Source organism: Boleophthalmus pectinirostris, unplaced genomic scaffold (genome assembly GCF_026225935.1).
Source record: "Boleophthalmus pectinirostris isolate CB_2022bp ecotype Guang Dong unplaced genomic scaffold, ASM2622593v1 HiC_scaffold_2, whole genome shotgun sequence".
Lineage (NCBI taxonomy): Eukaryota > Metazoa > Chordata > Actinopteri > Gobiiformes > Gobiidae > Boleophthalmus > Boleophthalmus pectinirostris.
Window position 1 is genome coordinate 28,777,452 of NW_026571152.1, and position 27,003 is coordinate 28,804,454.

Sequence of the window (27,003 nt, forward strand, 5' to 3'; positions counted from 1 at the left end):
ATAGGCCATCTTAACCCAGAGACACCACAACAGTCGTACCAAAAAGAAAAGAGGCTGAGGAGGCTGTTTTTTTCTGCTGCTCACTAGAAAATGGCACAAAAGACGGTTGACAAAATATAGAAATCATACAGATTTTCAGGAATTAAGTTAATCTGGCTCTTAAGTGATGCATAGGCTATTTTGTAAAATTTACTTCTGGGCTTTTAAGATGGTGTTCCCTCATCATTAGTTTACTCAGAATTTAATTTCTATTGATAATGCAATCTGCTAGCCAAGCTGGCGCCACCCATTGTCTCCGCTCAGTTTCATTTCTCTTCTCTTTCGACTAGGTCAGGAATCAGAATACACTAGATGGTTTCCAAGAACCCCGGACGTGCGAGTCTGGGCACCAGTCAGTCAGCGAAGAGCCATACATTCTGTGTTGGCAACGACTCCCGAGATTGAGGATTTAAAGCTGGAACAAAGAGAATGTTTGGTGAATTTTATCAAGGGGAAAGACGTTATTGCCCTTCTTCCTTCAGGATTTGGGAAAAGCTTAATATATCAGTTAGCCCCTTTAGCAGCGCATTACATACGTCACGATCAAATAGCAGCGATTGGTTAAATTAAAAATAGCACCCACCTGCTAGCGAACAAATTCTAATGCTTTGAGGTCAGACGGTTTCCACAAAGTGAAAGTGAGAGTCAGGCTAACAAACTACTGCTTGTTATGATGAAATGCCAGTGAAGAGATGGAGCCTCTCAGTTCTGCAGTTTTGAACAGAAGGTCAATGGAGCTGTTTCCATTATGTGGTTTTAGTAATAACCGTTAGAAAACTGCATAAGTCTTCTTTTAAAGTGCACAGTGTAACTTTTCTGGTGGAGGGTCTGGAGATCTGGAGATGTTGCTGCTTTGTCCTGGTAAGGTGTTAAACATATCCATTTTGCATTTACTCAATAACAAGGGTTTTATTGACCTAATTCTTACTAGTGGCTCTGTAGATCTGACATGTAACGTGGCCCTATGGTGTCACCTGGAGAGGAGCTGATGACTGACTCTCCACCAGAAAAGTTACACAGTGCACCTTTAAGATCAATGGATTTACCAGTGGTTTTCGTAAAAGGCAGCTTAATGTGACTTGATACGGGCTCATTATTTGTGTTTTATTTTGTTTAGCTCGTGTCATAATGCACACGGCACTGTGCTAACACTACTATAATCTCCTTGGTGTCCCATTCATATAGGGCCAGCTCCACGTCCACCCTCTGCCTCTATCTCTCATGTATCTGCCCTCTTTTGTGCTTGCTCGTTTTTGGCCCATTCTTTGTGCACGCTGCGCCCTTTGTGTAAGCCAAGCTGGGGGCCTCTCTGTGACTTGAGCCCCGCTCCTGTAAAACTAATAATGACGGAGATTTGTGCCGGCTTAGCATTCTTTCACGGACTGGAGTGGAGAGAGAGGTCCAAATGGTAACACAGCGCTGGAGTAGGAGATTGGAGAGGGGGGTCAGTTATCATTTTGGGGGTTTTGTCTGAGTTTGTTGTGAGAGAGCCCAACATGGAAGATGGATATATGCAGTAGTGGAAGAAGTACTCGATTGTGCACTATGTAACGTTTTGGTTGGGGGTCCATCACCTGCTTGTCTCTAGGGATATGTCACTGCTCTGCCTGGAATGTTCCACAATATGACATTAAACAGCTCTACCTTACATTTATTCAATTACAAGTGCTTTTATAAATCAAGAATACCTACAAAAAAAAGCATTCTGACTGTGAGCGAGGTCACGTCTCCCGAGATCTGACCTGTAACTTAGCCTGGTTTGGTCTTCGTGAAGATAGAAAGGTTTAACGCCATACTGCGAAACATTCCAGAAAAAGCAACAACATCTCCATGAAAAAAAGCATTTGACGGACCTTCCACCAGAAAAATTACAAATTACACAACGCACCGTTAAGTACAGCACTTTCCTACTTTTACTTCGTTACATTTCTCGGCTGGATATACGGAAAGAGTAGTAGAAATCAGTGATGCAGTGAAGATGGGAGGCCCCTTCCTGGCACTCCACATGCTTTTTATGGGTCAGTGCCACCAAAATCACAACTCATCTTCTAAAAACATCCTGGGCAAACACAAGTTCATCGGCAGCAGACAATGCATTCCACTGTTTTATGCTGAGAAAGCTTGTGTTTTGGTCTCAATAACAAGTCCCCCACAACCCATACTTAGCTAAGTCATTTGTTTTAGCGTAATAACAGATTCAAGAGACAAGAGATTTGCACCAAAATGTTCTCAGTGTTGGGTTACATGTACAATGTGGTGAAGCAATGGTTGTTTTGTATACATTTTTTTATCCAGTTGGCTTAAACAAGTAAAAGACCGAGAGGCTGGTAGCCACAGTTTTATGTTTCAAGGCGTATTTGGCTCTTGGATTAACTATTGTTTGATGTTTCATTTCACGCAGTTCCCCCAGACAAGGAGAAACTTTCAACACAGACAGTCAGACCATAAACCCTATGAAGCTCAACAGTGACCTCGCTTTGATTCTTAAGTAAAATTTTCATTCATTTTTCCCATAGACTTTTGGAAAAAAAAATGTAATATTAAGAATTTTGAGGCATTGTGAGAGTTAAGCAGCTACATGCCAATTAATATCTGTTAGGCCTTAATGACTTAAAGGTCCTGTTGGTGCATCACTCATGGTCATACGTGGTCTCGTATCTATTTCTGTTCTGTGGTAAATGTTTGTGTGGTGCTTTGTGTTTTGTTGTCTTGTTTTTGATAAAGCATATGATCCCCTGTCACAAGACAAATTTCTCCCTCAGGAAACAATAAAAGACTATATTATCTTATGAGTTTGTTTTTTTTGTTTTTTTTTAAGTCCATAAAGTGCGCATATTACACTACTTTCCGATCTATGTTATAATGTTTTCTCATCATTAACATACCCGGTGCTGTGTTTTGTTTCAATCACACATGTTTAACACACAAACCCTGCATATTTAGGCTGAATTCATCTCCCAAACAGAAAATACTCATGTCATGTGGTAAATAAGTGCTCCACTTTTTAAACTTCACTTTCTCTAGAATCATTTGGATAATTTGCAATTTGGCAATCTCTCCTGGACTAAAGGTGTAGTTAACTGTTGACTTGAAAACTACTACTAGATGACATCACAAGGTGGAAGAGAATATTTTGAGAGGTACAGAGGCTAATAATAAAGGGTTACTCAAACATGTATGAAACAGAACACAACTCCAGGTATGTTTTTGATGAGGAAACAGCATTATAACATGGTTTAAAGCTTGCAAGAATCCGTTTTGTTTAATATGGAACCTTTACAGAGATGTACAAGCAACAATATATTAGAACAATAAAAATAATAGTGAGGCATTTGTCTCTGCCAAAAGGGCTAGTGGTGTAGTTAAACTTGAACTAACATAAATCTGGGAGCCATTGCAAGACAAGGTCAGTGCCTTGGTAGAAGTCTCTGGTCTGGTGAATGGTAGTGACACATTTTTGGATCTAATTCAGAACTATGAACCATTGCTCAGTCCATTAGGCACATGACCAAGTAAAATATAATGGTTACTTTTACAACAGATGTGAGGTGAAGTTTGTTCAAAGGGGAGGTCTCACTCTGTCTCTCTCTCGCTCTAACTCCCCCTTTTCCCATGTGATCTTGTGTGTGCCAGTAGACTCTTCCAGTTTTTTCTCTGCTCCTGATGTTTCCGCGGCTCCACTTCCTCCTCTTTCCTTTCTAACTCTTTCATTCATTACATTCTCTCTGCACTCACTGTCACTCTTTGCCCTGTGTGCACCCCCCGACCCACAGAGGTCTGTTTGGAGGGAGAGAGAGAGAGAGAGGGGGAGAGAGGCAAGGCTTGTGTAATCTTCTCTGCTCCACACAAGCACATGAGAGCAGGCAGTGGAAGAAGTGGAGTTTTTTAAGCACTTTATTGGACTAACTTACCTCGGAAAGCAAAGAAAAGAAGAAGAGAGGAGATAGGACTTTGGACACGGGACTCACCATGGCACACTGTCTGGTGCTGCTGGTGTCCCTGTTAATGCTATCCACGGGAAGTGATGGTCGCAGGATCAGGAAAAGAGGACTGAACCATAAGGTGAGACTCCAGTGTAATCCCTTATGCATTAACAGTACAATGGGGTTTCTGTTGGAGAGGCTGGGAGCAGGCGGGAGTGTGGATGTTCGCACAGTGGGAGAACTTTTGTGGCTGAAGTGAGAGACAGCTGAAGTAACTTGAGACTGCAGTGTAAATCTGACAAAATGTTAATATGGGTCTGAAACAAGCTGTGGACAAATTCTGATTATCCTGTTACAGAAGGTTTTGTAATCTGCACACATGCTCAAGAATCTTCAACGTAGGTCTATATAATTAGAAACAAATGAAAGTATCACATTTAAGAGAGATTAAAGGTGCACTGCACAACTTTTCTGGTGGATGGCCCATGAAGATGTTATTGATATGCCTGGAACGCTCCATGGTATGACATTAAATATATCCATCTAGCATTTATTCATTACGGATATTTCTATTGCTCAAAAATACAACCATTCCTTCTGTGAGTAGGGACGAATCTCCACAGATCTGAATAGTAATGTAGTGCTGTAACCTACTAGGTTTAATCTTTACTGTGGTACATTCCCATGGAGACAAGCAGGTGACAGACCCTCCAGTAGAAATGTTAGGCAGTGCATCTTTTAAAGCCTGTATATTTAGTTGCATTGCCTACTGTATCATTTAATGTAATGATACAGTATCGATATCAGGGACTGCTGTATCAATATATCACCAAGAATATTTTTTGGTATATTTTACGGAATTATTTTGTTACGACGCTACAGTTTTGTTGCTTGTTTAGTGGAAAAAAACTCGTTTTTACAAAACATTTGACATAGTCACAGTTTTGATGATTAAAATGTTTGTGTTTCATATTCACTTTGCACAAGACATGGTTCAACAAAGACTTTTAGTATCACAGCCATAATTTAGCCATTATTTTTTATTGAACCAAATCAAATTGATTTGAAATAAATTGTATCGAATCGAAAGTGCACTGTATCGAAATAAGTATCGTATCGTGGCCTATGTATCGAGGTATGTATCGTATCGGCAACATCTTAATGATATCCAGCCGTAGTTTAAGTTACAATTTTAAGGACGGCTGACCATTAGAAATGTATAATATTTTGAATAAAATTGTAAATTGCTATGACAAGAGTGCTAACTTTTCTAAAAAGTTACCACTTTTTAAGTACATTTTTATTGGATTTTGGTCTTCCGTAGGACCTCTTCATATGTAGAAGGTTTTTTCTGTTATGTATTTACTGCAGCTCTTTTTTTTGTACATTTAGAATACTTTTTTTTTTAAGGCATAATTCAGCTTTATGGTTTCACTTCAACAATAAATCACACTTTAAAATATAAAACTGGTTATCATGACAGGCCTACATGGAAGAATGCCAGAAAACAATGCATATTCTGCTGCTAAACTCATGCATTCAGCCCAGCACAGATAACACTTTTCTTATGAAGCGTGAGTAATGTACATTGACAGGTGAACTTTTCCATTCCAGACATGTGAAGTTATAGAGTGCAGCTGGTTTGCATGAGCCACTGATTTCATGATTAATTGGCATGCGCAGCGAGATTTGGGTGAGAAATATGGGTTAGAGTTTGAACTTTGAGGCCCTGCTTGCTAATTCTGCTTAGATTGGTTGATTGAGCAAGTCTAAAAGCAATTGACTCAGTGAAGTGAAGTCCTTCTTAAAGGTCCACTGCACAACTTTTCTGGTGGTGGGTCCGCCACTTGCTTGTCTCCATGGAGATGTTATTGCTTTGCCTGTAATATTCCATGGTATGACTTTCAACATTTCCATATAGCATTTATTCATTGTAATTGTTTCTATTGCTCAAAAACACAATCATTCCTACCATAAAAAGGGGCAACTCCACAGATCTGACTTGTAATATAACGTAGTGCTGTAGCCTGTTTGTCTTCCTTATGATAGGTTTAATGATAGGATAAGTTTAATTTATACTGTGCAACATTCTAGACAAAGCAATAACATTTCCATGGATACATTAGGCGGTGGATCCTCCAGTAGAAATGTTAAGCCGTGCAAACCACCTCTTAGTCAGTCTGACGCCACCTAGTGCCTCCTCTCAATTTTATTTCTCTCCAGTGACTAGGTCAGGAATCAGAATACACTAGACATTTTGTAAGAACCCTGGAAGTTGTAGATCACACTCTGGTCAATCAGGGAAGAGCTGAACCAACCCTAGTTGCGGTAGCAGACTGCATACGCTATCCTCTTTTCGATTTCCTTTGTCAAATACGACATTCACATTTTTTATTGCACCTTTAATTTGCAAGTTCATCTCGCAGAAACAACAATGATCGTTGACAGACATGTTCACTCTCTGCTTTGTTTGCTGTTGTGCCGGCAATTACTTGGACACCACTGAGCGTTCTGGCACATTACATACGTTATGACCAAATAGCGGCGACTGGTTAAATAAAAAACATACCTGCCTACTGTCAAGCGAACAAATTCTAATACTGCGAGGTCAGACGGTTTCTATGAAGTGAAACCAGCTGATGAATCAGGCTGACCACCCTTAGGCCTGTCACAATAAATATATATCAACTTATTGTTGAATAACTGAATGCTGGAATAACATTTTTTGGGGTCAGTATTCGTCTGTGTAGTTTCTTTCCACTAGTGGGAAATTTATGGTTATTTTTTGGCAAATTTGAGCGTAAAAGGTTAAATTAATAGCTTCTATGACTTCTTACAGATGCAAACAAAGTATTAAGAGTTTCGTACTGTTATTTATTTACTGCAGCTCATGATTTTGCAGACTGGGAATAGTTTTTGTGGTTTAAATCTAATCCTGGGTTTTTGTGGCAGTGGCATAGATTAGTTTCAATATTATCATTTACTGTGTATATTTACTTCAGCAATATATCACACTTCAAAATGTGTTATTGTGACAGGTCTAAATGCACCCCTTTCCTCAAAGTTTTCCCATGAATTTCTGTGGTGTAGTTTCTTGTCCCAGGCCCAGGCACTCAAGCACTGTAGCATTCTTCAAAGCTTGTATAATTGGAACATGCTGAGACTGCTGCACACAGAACATTTGTCTCCTTTCCTCTTAAACTGTTTCATCTCTGCATCTTTTAATCTTTCAGTTTGGATCCTTCCGCCTCCTCATTCATACACACTCTATCCTGTACAGCCAGCTAGTGCAGAAAGACAAATTATAGTCACTGGGGACCTCATGAATGTACTGTACAATGGAAAATGAGACTTGAAAAGTAAATTGCTTACAGTATCAAGGCCACCAGCACTAGAAGCTTTCATCTGTGGTCCTGTTTTTTTGTAATGTATACAGGATTTCACCAGAATAATTATATATATTTTTTAAACAATTTATTTGGCTGGGAGAGGCCCACAATACATCTGGTTGGATGAACTATAATTACTGTCAAGATAAGGCCATATGGTATGAGGCTGAAATATTAAATGCTAAACAAATGGAAGAGTCAATAGTTCTTCCAAAATTCAGAACATGTTTGAGAAGATGCTATCTTAAAAGATCTTTAGCAGAAAGTAGAATATCAGCACAGATAAATGAAAATGAAATATTTAGCTGGATCAGGTATCAGTTCCATGATATAAGTTAAGCTTTTATTGTGACCGAGCCTTTAGCTGGATGTAATGAGACTATTAACAGGCTGATTTTGGCCTTAAACTTTGTTCATACAATGTTGTTACAGCAGTTACTTGAAGGATAAATAACTGTTACATAGCACAACTAGATCTCCTGTGTTATAAGTCAACTTATGTTAACTTATGCTCCTGTGTTTTAAGGAAATAAGTGCCATTTTCCCTACACTAGTATCGGTTAATATCAAGTATCCGTATATACTTAATGTCAAAGTATCAACATCAATACCAGAAGTGAAAAAGCTGTATCAGTGCATCAGGGAGACTGACCTGCCATGCTTATCTGTACTACTAGAGACCATCAGGCCAATGGTTTGATTCAGTAGTTGATTCAGTCAGTAATTGACCATGGACATTTAATTTAAGAGGAAACAGATAAAAGATGAAGAGTAAAGATTGCCAACATAAAAGTATAGGGTTACCATGCGACATATATTTGCAAGGAGAAGGCATTACTGGACTTTTACCTAAGCGACGCTGCCAAATCAAATGTGTATCACAGATTAAGAAAACAAAATTGGAAACTAAAGTAAGTGCAGGGTGTTTGATCAGCAAAATGGCATCTTGAAAATAAGAGATTAATGATTAATCAAACATGCACAAATCACTCCAAATAAAACTTTGGGTGAGTAAATGGTAAAGTAAAACGGGGGAATCAACTGAACTGTAACATGGTTAAAAGCTCTGAAAGGTTGATTTTGTTTAATAGATGTACTTTTCTAACTCCCTGCAGACAGGCAGGTGACGCCACAGGCCGGCTCAGAGGAAGAATACTTCTTTATTACTGTGATACTTCAGACCATTCTAGGCAAAGCTGTAACATCTTCATGGAGAAAAGCATTAGCAACAGCCACCCCAGAGGGCCACTGCAGTTTGTGATTTTTATCTGCTAATGACGCAGACTTGAACTACTAAAGGGTGAATAGATAATTACTGAATGGTTAGTGGTTTTGTATCACATCAGATCTCCTAATGTCCAGACAGAAGTTCAAGTGCAGAGGGCGTAAGCACAAAGGACTGCGTTAGCTTTAACATCTACTATTCTTGTTGAGTGACAGTTTGCGCATTTAAGCCTCTTGTTGTCTGCCTGGCCATTTCCTTTGATGCACTCTTGTTGTCTTTCTATATCACATTTCTCATTGGCAAGCAGTGGCATGATGTGAAAGTGATCTCCTCCTGCAGTTCAGCTCTTTTAAGTGTTCCTGCCCCGCGGTTCATGGGGAATTTCAGCAAAGAAGCCACAAGAGACTGAAGTCTGGCTGTCTGACTTGAGGCGCTTCACTCCAATCACAATTGCGCAGAGATCCTAGACAGATGCCTTCGTTTTCATTTACGTTACTCACTTATTTAATGCCTGCAGGTCAAGGATTTGTTAAATTAGATGTAAACAGCTAACACTGCTTTATCTCAAAGCTAGCAGAGCCATGAAGTAGCTAGTTGCACACATCTGGTTGGCTTTTGGTTTGTCAATGTTCATTTCCTGTTAATAGCAGACCTGGATGGACCGAAGAGACAGAACCTTGTGCGCAGCAGCTTTTGGACTCTGTACCAAAAAGTTTGAGTGAATGAAGGAATGCAGTCTGTGCAACACCATTATCTCTGGATGGAAGAAGCAGCAACATCAAAAGAGTCTGCAAAGGCATGAGAAAAAATCATGTAGAGCAGTTGGCACCTGACACAAACCACAGAGAAAGTAATTTGAGTTGAGGAATGGTTTAAAGCCTTACCTTGAACAGTAAGTATATTTGAAGGTTCACAAAGATCCCACAGATACATCTTTGAGTCTAATCCACTGCTGAATTGAACCAGTGACATGATGGCAGCGCCATTTTTTTGTTTTTACAGAAAATTTTGTTTTTGACCAAAAAAATAAAAAATAAAAATAGAGGGCAAGAAAGTGTAATGTTGGCAGTTGACATCTTGGTCTTGTAAATTATGATATTATTTTTAATGATTAGAGGATTATTGGAACTTCACTGTACTGCGTCAAACAATATAAATTTAAAGTAATAAAATTTAAGGCTGTGTTTTAGTGTGTACAAGATTATGTACAAGATTATTTGGATTACGTGACCAGGATTATTTCTTTTTACAGGCACATATCAACAAACCGAAAGTCTTAGACATAGAACTAACAGCATTCCCTATTTGTTTATTTCTGAGAATGGCCAATAAAGTGAATTCTTGGAAAGAATTCCTTGGAAGGAAATTTACTCCCAACCAAACTGCTATGTTCCTGCACTAATCTGATGGGAATTTGTATTTGAATTAAAGTTTAGTTTTTGTAACAAAAAGCTGATGTTAAAACTCTCTGTAACTTTAGGATATTACACTACATGTTTTTTTGGTTACAGACCACAACACTGCCTTGTGATTGGTCCAACAGCGTACTAAAAAAGAATTCATCTGACTGAAGTAACTGGGCAAGCACATCAGATTTATATTAGCTCCTCTTTTAAAGGCTTCACTTTGATGTGTGTTTGGCTTTGAAGCCCTAGGCCAAATCTAACACCAGCCCGGCCCAGGAAGTGTGTGCACTGGCCCTCATCCTCAGGTGCTGTCTGACACTCCCACATCCCACTGAAGAATCAAAAAGATTTATGATAAAGCTGCACAGGTCCGGGCAGGTCTCCACCAGGCACCATATTCAAGTGTATAGTGCTGGCCAATCACTTTATAAATCAGGGGCTCAATGGAATAGTTCGGACAATATCACAATGCAGGTTGTCTGTGTTTTCATTGAGAAAGGTCAGTGTGCACTGTTGTTATTATTAATGGATGTCAGCGGTATCAGTTCTTACTATCCAGACGACTATAAAAAGCAACTCACTAGTGTGATGTGCAGCTATCCATCAGAGGTGCTGACAACTTCATGGCTCGTTGTTATAATAACGTTCATGGCGATGGCAGCTCACATTGGGCACTACAGTTATGTAACACTGAAGTCACGAAGATTATAACATAATGATCCATGGGTGTCATAGATTATAGCGGACACAAGCACAATAGGTCTTCTTTAAAGGGACAGTTCGGAATTTTAAACACAGGACCTCATTTCCTAGTGAGCCAGAGTGTTGGAGACGTGTGGAGACACTTTTTTAAACAGTCCATCCAGTCCTTGTATTTGCAGAGGTCGCTGGTGCTAGGCTAGTGCATGTCAATGGCCATAGTTAGCCTGCAACTAAAAACAGTCTTACCCACTCCACAAAGCACCCAAAATAAATCTATTATCACGCCAGACTATCGATGGAAATGTCTGTGTTAATAGAATAATGTTGAAATAAAACTAACCTTGCATCACATGAATCATCGCATGTTGAGGAACTATTTTCTCAGCAGCAGCGGGATTTTACTTTGCAGGTAAGATATGTGTTAGGTGATATCAGTCCGCCGCTGCCAAGCTTTCTATCAAGAAGTACAACTCGCTGCTGCTGCTCAGACATAAAACCTTCAAATGCAAGGTTGGGTTTACTTCTAAAATTATTCTATTGACACAGATATTTACATCAACAGTCAGGTGTAATAACAGATTTGCTTTGGGTGTTTTGTGGAGTGGGTAAGACTGTTTTTAGTGGCCAGGATAACTATGGCCATTGACATGCACTAGTCTAGCACCAGCGACCTCTGCAAATACAAGGACTGGATGGAATTATTTTAAAAACTGTCTCTACACGTCTCCAACACTTGGAAATTAGGTCCTATTTCCAAAATTTAGGACTGTCCCTTTAATGCCAAACTATGGTACTTTCCAGGCAAAGGAATAACACCTCCATGGAACACAGTAATTATCATAGACTGTATACAATGAACATAGCTAACCCAGTAGCTGCCACGTTCCAAATAGGAAGTGTTCATGGGGGTGCTTCCAGCTCCATTGATTCTAGGTCCAGTTTACTTTACACTGAAAAAAATATCACCTCTCTCTCTGTAACTGCTGCAGTGAGCCTCGTCATTTTGGTCTTAAAATGTTCGTATTAGCCCGCTTAACATGATCCTTTTTTGTCCTATTTTGTCCATAAATAAATTCCTATTCCTAATATGAAACTCGACTCCAAAATCTCTCCTATGACCCCTGGCCACCACGTAAGCTTAATTTGACTGGAGCTGCACACGATGAGTGACGTCACACTCCCCTTCATTTTACAGTCCTTGGTAATTACGCTCTTTTCAATTAAAGTAGGCAACAGTCTTCATTAAAGTATATGGTTCATTCTGGGTTCCCAAACCCAGGCTCCCGCCCCTTTAATGACCCCCCACACTTGTAACTGCCCATGTGAATTAGTCCCTGTTTCAAGTGAGTTACAACACCCGCACTTTTGTTTTTCCAGTCGTGTGAGAGTGTGGTTAGGCTGCCAAATAAACAGAGCTGTTTAATGATTGAGTGCAGACCGCATGCTCATTATCTAATTACTAATTTGGTCTAAATCAAACCCACTCGTTGTAACACTGACTCTGAACAATGGATGTCACAAGGAGCTGGATCACACTGGAAATAAATTCACCTTTAAGACAGAATCAGTTCAGAAATATTAATCTTTTAAATATAAAGTTTTGTCGGTCTTGTGACTGACTGCGCATAAGGATGTAATAAAAATGTCTATTGTTGTTGTTTGAAATAACAGCTGAAACTATTTTTTCCATTTTTGTTGCCATGGCTGTGGTGATTTGGCAAATCACTCTATCAACAAATCAGTCTATAAATATTCTTTCTCTTATTTGCTTAAGAAGTAGTAATGTTAACCATAAGTCAATATCTGCAAAGAGTGAACATTGTGTAGCCCTGGTTCACTGTGTGGCGACTGACTGATTTGAGATATTTGATATGTTAAGACTAAAACTGACAAAAGATTACCGCACATAGTTTCTGTTTTTTCTTGGCGTGGCGGGTCACTGAAATCAGGGGTGGAAACAATACTCAGGTTACTGCAGTGGTGGATGAAGTACTCAATTTTGTTGCTTAAGTAAAAATACAGATACCAGACCAAAAAAATACTCAAGTAAAAGTAAAAGTATCACATGAAAAAAATTACTTAGCAGATCTTCAGCAGGTTCTAAATAACAATAAAAAATGAATGTAAAAATTTTGTGGAGTAAAAAGTACATTTACCTATTCCCAGATGTAGTGAAGTAAAAGTAAAAAGCATCTACTTGAAATGTACTTATACAGCACTACATTCACTATACATTACGTTCAACCACTGCGTTACTGTAAATGAGTAGATGTTTTGGGGTAATTGTATAGTGGATTTTTTTTTGGAGAATAATTCTAACCATGTGATTGTTATTCAATGCATTGCCAATCATACTGGGTTACTGAGTTCATCGTATTAAAATGACTGCAGAAAAGTAAACTGTACTTTGAGTAGTATTTTTCATCCACACTTCATACTTTTTTGGCAATTTGTATTTTCTATCCATGTAACTATTCTTTGACATGAGTACCAATTTTCAGCAATTTCCTCACCTGACTAAAACCTCATTATTTCTTATACAACATCGTCTCAGTGCAATTACATGTGCACTCTGCTTATTTTGTGCCTGGTTTTGGCTACAATAAGCATGACCTGCTCGTCCAAAAAGTCTAACCTCAAACATATGGCTTTTATAACGTTAAATCCAGACCAGCTGTGAGATTCTATGCCAAACTGAAATTCGGAACCAAACATTCTGTTGAGCAGCAAGTAACCAATAAAAAGTATAAACATGAACGCGTGATACACATAACATTGGTATTACCTTTCAAAGAGAGCTAGATCCACTGTGTATTGCGGTGTGTATATTTTGTGTACCTCCGAATAAGTGTGTGTGTCTTACTTTTGATGTTTCTGAGGCTTGTGTGAAGAGCTTGCCTCACAGTTCTTTGGCCTAGTTTCTTCTCTAAGACTCACCAGGGAAGTGTTTGCCCCCACTGTGTATACCCTTCTCAATTCAGGTCACGACATTTGCAGGCAGGAAAGCTCACAAAGTCTATAGTCGCCCTCTGCAGTTTTCATCCATATGTTTTACTGACCTCTCCTGGTAACGTGCTGCTATTGCGTGTGTGTGTTTCAGGATTATGAGTACCCAAGCCATCCCCAGTCCACACAGCACCAGAAGAATGACCGGTGCCCGCCTCCCCCTCAGAGTCTCCCGGAGCGGGCATGTGAGGTGCCAGGGTGCCGCTCAGACTCAGAGTGTGAGAGGCACAAGCGCTGCTGCTATAATGGCTGTATTTACGCCTGTCTGGAGTCAGTACAACCACCACCAGGCAAGAACATGTTTTTCTCCCTAAACCCGTAATAACAAACAAATCCTGTTCATAATGTCAGTTATTCTCACACTACAGTTTTGGACTGGCTAGTGCAGCCGAAGCCCAGGTGGTTGGGAGGTAATGGCTGGCTGCTGGATGGTCCAGAAGAGGTTCTACAAGGTTAGTGTATGTACTCATCATCATAATGAATAAAAACATGGTCATTTGTATTTTTCAGTGTTTTGTATTTCTTTTTAATGGCAAAATCTAAATCCAACAGATATAAAACCAGTTCTATTTATATAATTTGTCATATAATGTATTATGTAGCAAATTTTTTAATCAACTAGATAAATGTCATGATAATTATTTTACTGACTTGTATGACTAAGATGACAGGGTAGTTCAGTCAATAATAGCAGATTCTTCTTACTATAAAAAATAAGGTTGTGTTACTTGCAATGATATTCCAACCAGTCTGCATCAGAACTGAAGAAGCCTAAACTTAAACCATAATTATATATATATATTTTTTTTTTAAACTATTGTAAATCTACAATATCTTTTTCGGCTGCAATAAATAAATAGCTGAACAAAACAGTTAAAGGGCCCATATTACACTTTTTTTCTGATCTATGTTATAATGTTGTTTCCTCATACCTGGAATTTTGTTTTGTTTCATTCACACATTATTGAAAAACAGGTCGATATGATAATTGGCCATGGTCCCATTTAGTGCTTTTCCACCTTCAAGGCACTCAAAATGCTTTATATCAAGGAATCACTCAACCATTCACACACTCCTTCATACACCAGTGTATGCAGACACTGGGGGCGAGGTGGGTTAATCGCCCAAGGACACAACAACAGCATTCATCTGTGGGAGCTGGAATCGCATCACCAATGCTTAACCAATTATGTTTATGTTGACAGCAAGATTTGAACCGCCAACTTTCGGATCAGTGGACAAACGCTCTACCGACTGAACTACTGTCACCTAACAGGCCTTCATACCAATGCAGATAAATACCCTCAGATAATCAGTTCTTGTGTTTGTGTGTTGTACCTTCTGTAGCCGAGGCGTGCAGTACAACAGAGGATGGAGACGAGCCCCTCCACTGTCCCACAGGCTACGAATGTCACATCATTAACCCAGGAAACCCCGCGGCCGGCATCCCCAACCGCGGACAGTGCATCAAGCAGCGCAGCAACTCTGGTGAGGCAGTAAGGCAGTCATTTATACAGTCATTGGCTTGAAACAGGGCCACAGATCATCTCCTATTTATTGTTGCAAATGAGCTAGCGTTTATTTGATCCAATTAAAGGCATCTCAGTAACGTGTCTTATTATATGCACTATTGACAGATATGGGGGGTAGAGCCAAGTCCAGAGCAGCTGTGTGAAGCCTGGCCGGGCATCTCCTGGCTCAGTGGACTCAATATGGCGCCAAGTTCCTCCCTATGAAATGAAACCATATAATTAGCACTGCTGATAGCTTGTATTATAAATTAAACACCTCTAATAACGGACCAAAAGCCCCAAATGAAACTGCTGATTGTTTTTAATTTTGGTAAACTGTTTTATGTGATTGCAGATGGACGTGGTCTGAGGCACAAATACTACAAGGACTACAAGGATTACTTAGGCAAGACATTTTAATATATTGTAATTATTAACAGGGATGCACTGATACTGGTATCGAATATCTTCGCTGATATTGAACATTTTCGTGGATCAGATATCGCTTCCAAGATATCAGTTCAGTCGATATCACATTTTGGTCTATAAACTAATAGTATAATAAAGCTATTTACTGGGCAAAACAGGCTCAAAACGTCTCATGATATTAACCCTGTATTTTTTCAAAGCTGTTTTGTAGTTACTTTAAATGATAAATAACTAAATAACAGTCATAACACATTGGATTTTTTTTTTTTTTCTTACTGTACGTCGTTTGTGTTTATAGGAAATAAAATATTTGTTGTCAGTCTCTGCAATAGCATCAGTTGATATCGGTATTGTCAGATACTTAAAGCCAAAGTATCGGTATTGGAACAGAAAAACCTGGATCGATGCATCCCTAATTATCATTGAGAAATTCTGCACAATGGAGCTAATCTTTTTTTTTTTTTTTCAGGAAGCAATAACAACAATGCAGTAGGCTACGAGAAACATCACCACAAGCACCTGGGATGAAGTGAATTCAATACAATGTTCTATGTGACCTCTTCAGTCTGGACACCAATATTAACGCCATGGTCTGCAAATAACTGTGCCGACAAGTACAGCTGCTACCTCCTCATCAAACATTCACATCCATAAACCAAAGACTATTTTCTTGTTGGGGATAATAATTTAATGTAATCTACACTCTACACTCTTTTAAATTCACAAATGGTTTCTCATGAAATGCTCTGAAAGGCTTGGTTGGCTTATATAACCTCTCCTGTACTTTTTTTCTGGTTCAAATGGTGCTCATACATATTTTTGCTTCTGTGATAATGTTAGAATAAGCTGGTCAATTATACGAAGACTCATAAGCTAAAAGCGGCTAGAACAGATCTGGGTAAACTCATTGTACTGACTGCTGCTTTTCTGGTGCTAATAATCACAAATAAACTAAACTATTTTATGTCTGCTTTGAAATTCCTCACATATTCAAAATAAAAGTTTGAAAAAGTCTTAAGTTATAGTTCATTATTGGAGAATCATTGATGAATTGGAAGATTGTTTTGTTTTCTTCATTTAGAACTTCATTGACTCCATGTCCAGCTAAAACTCACCTGTAAAGCAGACCGATGTGAGCGGGCTGTTGAGCTGTTGAGCTCGGGGCAGTGTGTGGAACTGTATAGCCCCGCGGGTGCGCGTCTTTGTACAGTCACGGGCCTCTCTTTCTCCATCTCTCATAGGCCCACACTGACGCGCGCCCGTGCACGTGCCTATTGTGGCACCTACCTAAAAGCTGCGTCAGAAAGCTTGTTGGAGAGAACTTGCAGTGATGGCTGTAACAGCTATTGTGTCATGGATAAGCCGACGGTCACGGTGCAGCAACAGATAAACCGTGAGCGGACACCGCGCGGACTCAAGCCTGTTCACCTGTAGATCTGTTTGGTATGGCGCGCCTGGCCGCTTTATAACTGCCATCTTGTTCATTTGTCACCATGAGCGCGCCAAACAAAGCTTCAGAAAGAAGGTTAGTGCTGCTGTTTAACTCAGGTTTAACTCAGCTGACATTTCTTGTAGAATATATGGCTAATTAAAATGTCATTCAATGCCTGTCTGGTATTGTCTTTAATGTGTAGGCTACAACCTCCAACTTCTATACGCTCTCCTATTACTGCACTTTGTTATACGTGCAGTACTTTTTCAGTTACAATTATTTCCAGAAGGTGTCACTATAGATCACACAGTGAAATAAAATAATACCATTAAAGGTGCTTTTCTTTAAACAGATTTCCCCCCAAGACTAAACTTGAGAGACTACTTAAGGATAGAAAAAGTACATTCCCTCTTCTACTCAAGGTAAGCCAACTGTACTATCATTATTATTATTCTATTATTAGTGTATATTATATTTTAGTCATTCATACAGGTAAAGGATAGTTTGGCTGCTCTACACAGTCTAGGGGCCAGTGTTTTGGTTACGTAAGCTTCCAAGTACTGGTAGGATCGGCTACACCATGTGTTGAGATGTATGACATTTAATAAATGTTATTTTGGTGATTTAGTACACTCAGCAGACATGATTTATTGGGAACACTCTGCTCTGTGTTACAATCTGTCCCACTCAACCTTTACTGCAGGTGGACTTGGGTGTGAATGTGACAGACAGTCTTCTAATACAACCAATAAAAATATAAGAACCTGACTGAACCCTGGTGCTGATGTTTGTCCACGTCCCTAAAGGTAGTTTTACTGCCGCCGAGGACTGACTCCATGATATAAAGTCACTAATAATGATAGTAATAATGCATTAGTTTCCAGACGCTCACAGTCGATTTACAGTTTGGTGCTTTATTAACTCACTCCACACTCGGTGGTTAGAAATTATAATATGGACTTTATTGCCTTTTATTGAAATAATTAAGAATGACATAAAAAAAAAGGCTGATTAAGTATGGAAAGAATGAAATGCACTGGTCATTAATCTTTATAGCCCATTCACATTTTGTACGATACTTGAACCTCAACCAAGCATTTTACAGGCACATTTCCTGATCCACTGTTAAAATGCTGTTTGGATATTGTTATCAAGATTATGCAAAAACATATATCAACATTTTTATTTTTGTCAACATCCCCCACCCCTATTCTGGACAGTTACTAAACATGACACTTTTTGGGGTGTTATTTTCAAGGATTCTTTTACACAATCAAAAGCCTGTTATTGTAATGCACCTTACTGAAAGAGTACAATTGATTTTTTTTAAAGGAATAATGCGCTGAATCTAGGCTGGCCTGTCTTTGGTTTCCTTACAGCTTCCTTGTCGTTAAGAGACTTTCTCGTCACTATATCAATAGCATCTGCGTCATGGCAAAGTGCAGACGAAAGCAGGTGCTCTCATCAGCAGCTGCAGCCTGAGATCAAGGAGGCTTCAGAGTGTAGGTCTCTCTGTGCATGTCAATTCTTCCTGTCTATTAATTATATTTGATGTTTGATTATTAGAGACATGATATACTACCATATATACAGTAGAAATAGACCGATATATGTTAGCTAATATATCGGACTTTTTGCAATGCTGTGGGTCTTAAATCTCCAGTACAGGCTGATTTTTTTTTTGATTGACTTGTTGTCTAAAGAGTATACACAAAGCTTTATTTGAACACTTTAATCCAAATATATAACTGCTTAAAATGTAACAACTTAGCCATCTTGAAGGCTTGTGGTAAAAGGGGGCTGTAGGTGAGTATGTTGTAAATTAAACCGACAGCATTTGGTGAAAATAATCTAAATCAATCCTACATAGTGACCCTAAAATATTGGCAGATAGTGACTATCAGTTGCTCTGGATTTTAAACAATCAGTATCGACATCAGCCATGAAAAAAAGCATGTCACTTGATCTCTAATCTACAGATTGCTTTAAAGGGGAGCAGCATTTTATACATTAAAATACACTGCTAACCCTATTCAAGGCTTTTAATGACATTTTGATGACATTTAATCAAATGATAGAATATTTTGTTTTGTTTTTTCTATGGAGATATTCCAATCTCCAGCTAATTTATATATGTTACTATAGTATTTATAGTATATACTGCAACACAATATACTGGTATCATCTTTTAGTACTGTATGTGGGGGACCAGCAGGAACAGTTAATCGTGCTGTAATATAATTGTAATAGGTTAGGCAATTTTTTTTTTTCATTATTTTGTAGATATATTTAATTTTTTATATTATTGTGCACAAAAAGCAAATAAGTAAGACTCGCAGGTCCTAATTGTGAAGTGTGCGCTGCTGTGGTCATAGTTGTGTCTCTTGTATTCCATTGCATATGGTAAATAGAAAATATACGCCCTCTGAAGCCGTTTATCCAACCACAAGTGCTACATATGCAGGACTTTGCAATGGGCCTAACTAAAATTGCCCTGGCTTCAGATGAACAGTGTTGTCATTTATGTGGGCAAACCTTTCACATGTGCCCATTGACCTCTGTGGAAAGTGTGTGCTCCATTCTTGTGATGAACCCTGTCCCTGATAGAGTTTCTCATCACAGCTTTGTGCCTCGTTGACACCAGAGCCCTGAATTAAAGCCGACTGTTTAGAAGAAGGCTCTCGTCCAGTGAATTACCCAGTGATATCATTGTTACGGGCCCAGAGGTCACTGTGCCAAAACCGTTCAACCACTCCCATATAACAGGCTAGTAATAAGGATGTTGTTTATAAGTTAGGCCAGTCACGATAATTAGTGTATCACCTTATCGTTCAATACATGACAGATGGAACAATAATTTCCATGGTCAATAATTATTATGGGGACTTTTTTTTTGCGTGTGATAATATTTGAGCTGTTGAAGCTTGAATTATGAACTTCTATGACTAATTATAGACACAAACAAATTACTTACAGTAAATGTGCATTGCATAACTATTTTGGTCCGCCATCTGCTGGACTACTATCTTCATGGAAACCAGCAGACTACATCAGACACACACTGAGTGTGGAGTGACTGAATAATGAACTGTAAAGCGCTTTGGGTGTCTTGAAAGGCGCTATATAAATGCTATCAATCAATCAATCAATCAGCAGGCCAAATTATAGGTCAGATCTGGGGAGAAGTGGGCTCGCTCATATTAATTAAAAGTGCAAGTTTTTGTAGTAATTTTGAGAAATAAAATATATTTGTTTAAAGCCATACTGTGGAATATCCTAGGCAAAGCAATAATAACATCACCATGGAGACAAGCAGTTGGCAGCACCACCTCTATCAGAGTTACACACTACTTCTTTTAGTGTTTCATTCTACTATTTATCAGAGGTGGGACTAAGTCATTGTTTTGCAAGTCTCAAGTAAGTCTCAAGTCTTTGTCAAGTCTCGTGTCACTGGCCCATAAGTCCAAGTCAAGACCAAGTCATTTTCTTTGAGCTTCAAGTCATTTCAAGTCTTTAAACCAAAATACCAAATACAGCTTAGATTTTTGCAATTAATATGATTTTTTATTTAAAATGTACTTAAAAAATCATAGTATATTTATATATGAGTATTTATAGAGTATATGAGAGTTGTAGAAATGTAAAGTTTTCCTTTTTAAATGTCTTGACAAGACCTTAGTGTGAATTATTACGGTCAGAATAGAAAGAATTCAGATTTTAAAGTGCTTCTCAAGTCTTCTCAAGTCACAGGCCTCAAGTCCAAGTCAAGTCCCAAGTCACTGACCATCAAGTCCAAATCGAGTTCCAAGTCTTAGTCCATTTTACCAAGTCAAGTCTCAAGTCCTAAAAATAGTGACTCAAGTCTGACCCGAGTCCAAGTCCCAAGTCCCACCTCTGCTATTTATTTTTGCAGCTCATGTTTTTTAACAATATTGTAGATTTAGAATACTTTTTCTGTGATAATTCTGCTTTGTGGTTTGGTTGCAATATTAGTGTTTATCGTCTATACTTATTTTAGTGATATATCACACTTCATTTAGTCAGTTAATTGGTCAATGGGGCCCGGTCAAGCAGAAGTATTCAGCAAGGCCAAAAATTCAAGTTAATGCATCTGATATAAAACTGTATTCAACAGATACATATGTACTCTAGTTTATGAAACTGTTGACCTTTTTTCTGGACCATTTTTGGTTTTAAAGTTACATACGTTTTAAACAGACCATGTATGAAACATGGAACAAAAATTATTTCCCAAATTTCAAAGACCTGGAAATCATGTAAATAAATTGATGTAATTCATCATATCTTGTGTTATTCGATCTTTGAACTGTTGAAGAAGGTACATGATTTTTCAAAAAAATTTATTTAAAATGATAAAAATTTGCTTGGAAGGACTGACATATTTTATAGAAATAGTTACCTTTCATTTTGAAGTAATATTAAAGTATTCAGAAGAAAAAAAGCTGACAAATTATGCAAAATCATGCACCTTCTACTTGCTTGCACAATTTTCCATCCGTTACTTTTCCCTCCGTTACCATGACCTTTCTTAATAAAGAAAGTAAGAGTAAGAGGTTTTTCAACCTAATCTTGTACCATATGGTAGAAAACTAGATTAAGCAAATATTCAAACCAGTTTGTTAAGGATATGTAAGTGAGAACCGCTAGTTATTGCTGTTTGTATTTATTGCCCAAAAAGTGCTGCATATTTCATTCCCTCCGTTACCGACATGAGTTTTTTAATTTTTTGTCAACAAATTGAAAGAATATCGCAGGGCTAACTTTACCCTGTTGGAGTGTAACTCTTTCCTACATTCTGATACTTTACTTATTTCAATAGTTCCTCTAGTTTCTGAATAAGAGCTATTTGAATGTAAAAAATCTGCCCGTTTCCCTCCGTTACTGCTTACTACTACAACTACTACTACTGCCCAATGGTGTCTTGGTCAACCAATTTTTTGTCAATTATTATTCTATTAGTGTCAATTTTCAGTTTACTTTTGGGACTTACTGGACAGTTTAATCTGCCTTTTCACTGAGGATGCTGTTTTATTAGTACTTCTCTGTATAGATAGTAGTTTTTACACAAGAGCCTAATCATTGTGAGAGCTTTTACAAATGGTTCACCTTACCTGACCAGAAAGAATGAGAAACTTTGACAAAACCTTACAAAGACAAGAGGATCTGGAACCATATCCTGTCTCCCCACTTTCAGAGGGCGTGATTGGTGATTGACAGATGGATCAACCAATCAGAAGGACACATGATCCGTTCTCATCAAAATTATGGCTGCTTAAATGACTAAATAACTAAATAAATGACTAAGAAACTGTCCAGACAGTTTATCCACTTTAAGTTGATAACTTTATTCACAGGGCATGTCTGTACTTGACTTTAGTACTTTCTTTAGTCTGCTACAGCCCTACAGTGGATCATATACACCTTCTATTTAAGTGCATTATTGACGCATGTGTGCATACTCTGTCACGCATATGTATTATTGGAGTGTTCATGTGTGTTAAAGTCAGTGCATGTGACTGTGGCCATGAGTACGACTGTAACGCCCAAGCACATTTGGACCCCATTGACTTTGTTTTTAATAGTATGTCAGAGAGAGCTGTTTTAGGTATTAAGCATAAAAATCATAATCAAACACAATCAGTTTCAATTATATTTTCAGTTAACAAAATAAAATCAAATTGACTTTTGACATTTAACACAAAAAAATAGTCAAATTTCTTTCCTTTTACTGACAGAAGATTGAGTCCAGACGCCTCAAATAACCCAACTACATCATTGTCGATTACTGTTTTTTTTTTTACTGTTTTTTTGTCCTGAGATCAGCTGGACAAAAACACTCCTAAAAATCACGGCTAAAAATAGTGAAGAATGTGATGTAAACAGCCACCCAGGGAGTTTGGTTAATGAGTGCGTGGCTTGTTCGCATGAAGTGTCTGTTTTTCTCTGCCAGTGAGTCATGCAAAACAGAGCTACTAAGTAGAGGCAGCAGCGTCCACCCCCATCACACCCTCTGTCCATAGGCCCAGCGGCATTGTTGTGTAATAATGTGTCAGGTCCTATCTATGTGGAAGATATTCTTATACAAATGTGTATGCCGTTTGTTTATTTATTTATTTGGATACTGAAATAGAAAAGGCTGAGATGGTAAATCACAGCCATAAATAATGTTAACAAGAAATAACTCCAAAACAAAAACAACAGGGAAGAACATGCGCCAATCGCTTTCATTTGATCTTGTGTGTTGTTATCAGTCTAAAAGGGGCACTATGTAACTTTTTTTAGCGGAGCGTTTGTCAAGATGCAAGCAGTTGAAATGAGTTTCCTCCTCAGGGTGGCTTGGCACTCCCTTAGTGATAGGGTGAGGAGCTTGGAGTAGTTGTTCCAGACGTCTGCCTCCCTAGAGAGGAGTTCTGGGCATGTCCCACCAGGAGGAGGCCCCGGGGAAGACCCAGAACACATAAGAGTAACTATGTCTCTCAGCTGGCCTGGGGACACCTTGAGGTCCCACCGGAGGAGCTGGGGAAGAGTCTGGTGTGATGGAAGTCTGGGAGTCCCTGCTTGGAATGCTGTTCCTGTGACCTGGCTCTGGATAAGTGGAAGAAAATGGATGGATGGGAGGATGTTCTTCACCTTTGCCTGCAATACGCCACAGTAGAACTTCTTTATCTCCATGGAGACAAAAAGATAATGCTGCCAGGCCCAGTTACAGGTCAGATCTGTGGAAAGGCCTTTCACTCAATGTAAGAATAAATGTTTTTTTTTTTTTTTTTTTTTTATTATTGTTTTAACAATGAACACACCTGTAACTGAAACAATTTAAGATAGATTAGATTGATGCCATACTATGGAACATTCCAAGCAAACTAAAAACATCTACACAGAGACAAGCAGGTAGTGGATCCCCCAGTAGATAAGTTACATTTAAGGGATTTACTACATGTGTTCAGCCTTCACATACAAAACTGAACCAGGATATCAGTGTCAAGAACACCAAGCCCACAGTTACCTAACAAAACCAATGGTCTGTTTGAATCCTCTTATTTCTTGCCACAAAAGCGGCCAGTGTTTCATTTCCTTTTGTCTGCATGTTCCCAACAAATCACCTGCTTAAACACAGTCATTTACTGTAATCGGTGCAGGTTAAATGCTTTGTATTGCCAGTGTCAGTCAAGCTTAGACACAGGGTCCCTTGTATCTGTGTGTGACAAAAGCATATCACCTTTCAGATGCTGGTGATAGGAGTTTAAACTTAAAGGTGAACTGTGTGACATTTCGAGTAGACGTTCTGACACCTGCTTGTCTCCATTGAGATGCTATTGTTTTGTCTGGAATGTCCCAGTATGGCATTAAATGTATCCAACTTGTATTTACTCATTAAGGGCTTGTTTACATGAGAACGCTTGCGGGTAAAAACGACAAAATATTTTATGGGAAGTGCCTTTTGTTTAGACGGTGACAGCGTTCTTGGGGCTTAAAAATGCAAAAATCTGTAACCACCCTCCAGAGTGGAAAAGTTGTCATAGCGTTTCCGTCTACACTGCCCAAGATGCAAAACTCTGGTCAGATCTGCTCAGGTTGCGTACGCATTTACGTCACATCTATCACCTACTAGTGTCACCACCTAGCCGTTAGGCATGCATACCCAATCAAATTCCACACACTTTTGCGTCACCGTATTTACGCAGATTTCCTCCTATAAATGTCCGACTAAACGTGGAATAAAAAGTGAAGATGCAACACCACTTATGGGATTTTATTAACCTAAAAACTTGTATTTTTACTGTGAGTTGGCTCGCCTCTCCACAGACCTTACATATAACTTATCCCTGTGGCATCACCTGCTGTCTCTGTAGAAATAAATACATGTAATGCCATATTTTGGAACACTCCTGGCAATATCACAATTGAGAGAAGCAGGTGATGGCCCCTTGACCAGAAATGTTACGCAGTGAACATTTAAGACGAGTGAGCGATACTGTTTACATTAGTGTGGTTAAGATAAACAGGAGTCATTTTTGGCCATATGAGGGGCAGTTTGTGGTTGCTAAGGTGCATGGCCCTTGGGTGCCTGAGATGCCGGGCCATCATCACTCAGCAGAGGCCTGGGAAGGTCCATCCTCGGCCTGTCAGAGCTGGCAGGGCCTTGGTCTGGGGCATTCAGGTCAGAGGCGCTCACATGACACCAGCTCTCCCTGTGCAGTAAGCATATTCACACCAGCACCATCATACATGCTATTTGTCAGGGGCATAATACTGGGTCACATGGAGCTTACTGTAGCCACAGTAGCTTAAGTGCTTGCGAGGTGGAGTGAGTTTTGTATTAGAAGTTTGGAGACAGCATGGGGCCATGGGTCAGGTCTCATTCCAGGGAAGTGAAGGAGCCACAGATCCACACTGAAAGAATGATTAATGAGGTAAGACTGTCATGCTTATTTGGACACAGCCAAGCTCAGCCGAAACACTTTAGATCCTTGAAAAATACATATGTGTGTGTGGCGTGGTGTATGTCTGTTGGATGTAAAATTTGCAAGAAAAATATTAGGCCTGTCATGATAATTACTATATCGTGCGTACATTTTCTTTTAATTAGAGGGAAACTTTTTGACGTTTTTCTGTATTATAATAAAACATGAGCTGTAGAGGGTGGAATAAATAACTTTTTACTGAGGTGTCTCATTCTGCTATTTATTTATTGCAGCTCATGATGGACAAAAGTTTTTGGGGATAATTCTGCTTTAGGTTTATCAGTAGCATAGATTCGTTTCAATATGTTGTTTATTGCATTTCAAATTTCGTATCGTGACAGGCCTAAAAAATATATATCACTAGTTCTTTGAGCATTATTGTTTTTTACTTTTTTAAATGATTAGAGAATAAGATGACAGAGTAAATACAGAGGCCAGTCAAGTTTCATAACATATAAATATGCATAAAATATTTCATACATGCCATACTACTTTATTAGTTATAATATAATTCCTTAAAATTCTGACACCAGTATTTGAATACTGCTGACCATTGAGCATTGTGCTACTATGAAATAAAGACACAATGACATGAAAGATAATAGCACTGTTAAATGGATCTCGCAAATTAGACTGATATATTGATCCTCTGTGATTATTTATTTTGTCGTACTTAAACTATAACATGTTTATATAGTAGTACAGCAGATGTAATATGTTTTGAATGATGAGAGCTTACACATGTAATTTTATTTATTGGCCCCAATATTAAGAGCTAACTCGATGAAAATATCGGTAATAATATACATGCAATAATACCAAATCATTTTCATAGCTCTGGGTCAGATTCTAATCAGCCTGAAAAAGTTGGATGAGTTCAGATTTTAGTTTTTGTTCAGTAGCATCTTTCTTCTCTTAGATTTATTCTTGTATAGTTAGTTAGTTCAACTTTGTATTTTTTTTTATTTAGTTTCTTATTTAAGAGATGCTACTTGACATTGTAGTCTCAAGGATGTAATTTATATGCTCTTACTTGGTGCTCATTGCAAACTGTTATGATGTCTGACATTTTGATTAGTTGTAATGGGTCCATTATCACCTTAGTAAGCCTTGTAAACTTGTGAACTTGACCCATATCTAACCGGCTGTCACTGAGCTCTCTTCCTGAGCACGTGTAAAGGTGCAGATGCTTGAGTCCACCTGCCAACCACGGTCAAGCTTCCCAGAGTGCTCTTTGGCAAACCACTGTTGACATAGATACGGTCTGTTATGGCTGGCAGCACCTCTCCGGCCACTTCTTCTGGCTCACGGCAGTGTTGGAGCTGTGGCCCATCTCAGTGCTCTGATGGATTATAGTTGTCTTGTGAGCAGGTCATTCAGCCCTTGTTGGAATGAATGTGCGACCGGCTGCTGCGGTCTCTTATCCACCTGCTGTTCACTCACTCCACAGCTGTC

General features: G+C 38.8%; 1 protein-coding gene across 1 annotated transcript; it reads left to right on the top strand.

The window, feature by feature from the left end:
* The first annotated feature begins 3,706 nt into the window (after nucleotides 1-3,706).
* On the top strand, nucleotides 3,707-16,608 carry wfdc1 (WAP four-disulfide core domain 1). Its single transcript, XM_020935259.2, has 6 exons — nucleotides 3,707-4,101; nucleotides 13,785-13,980; nucleotides 14,059-14,142; nucleotides 15,038-15,178; nucleotides 15,557-15,607; nucleotides 16,100-16,608. Exons 1-6 carry the CDS (start codon nucleotides 4,009-4,011, stop codon nucleotides 16,156-16,158), a joined length of 624 nt encoding a protein of 207 aa, XP_020790918.1. The 5' UTR covers nucleotides 3,707-4,008; the 3' UTR covers nucleotides 16,159-16,608.
* Nucleotides 16,609-27,003: the final 10,395 nt, after the last annotated feature.

Bases quoted from the DNA above. Each gene is read 5' to 3' on its own strand.
- wfdc1 (XM_020935259.2), top strand. From the start codon at position 4,009: ATGGCACACTGTCTGGTGCTGCTGGTGTCCCTGTTAATGCTATCCACG. The intron at 13,981-14,058 runs GCAAGAACATGT...CTCACACTACAG, and splicing joins GTCAGTACAACCACCACCAG to TTTTGGACTGGCTAGTGCAG. The intron at 15,608-16,099 runs GCAAGACATTTT...TTTTTTTTTCAG, and splicing joins GGACTACAAGGATTACTTAG to GAAGCAATAACAACAATGCA.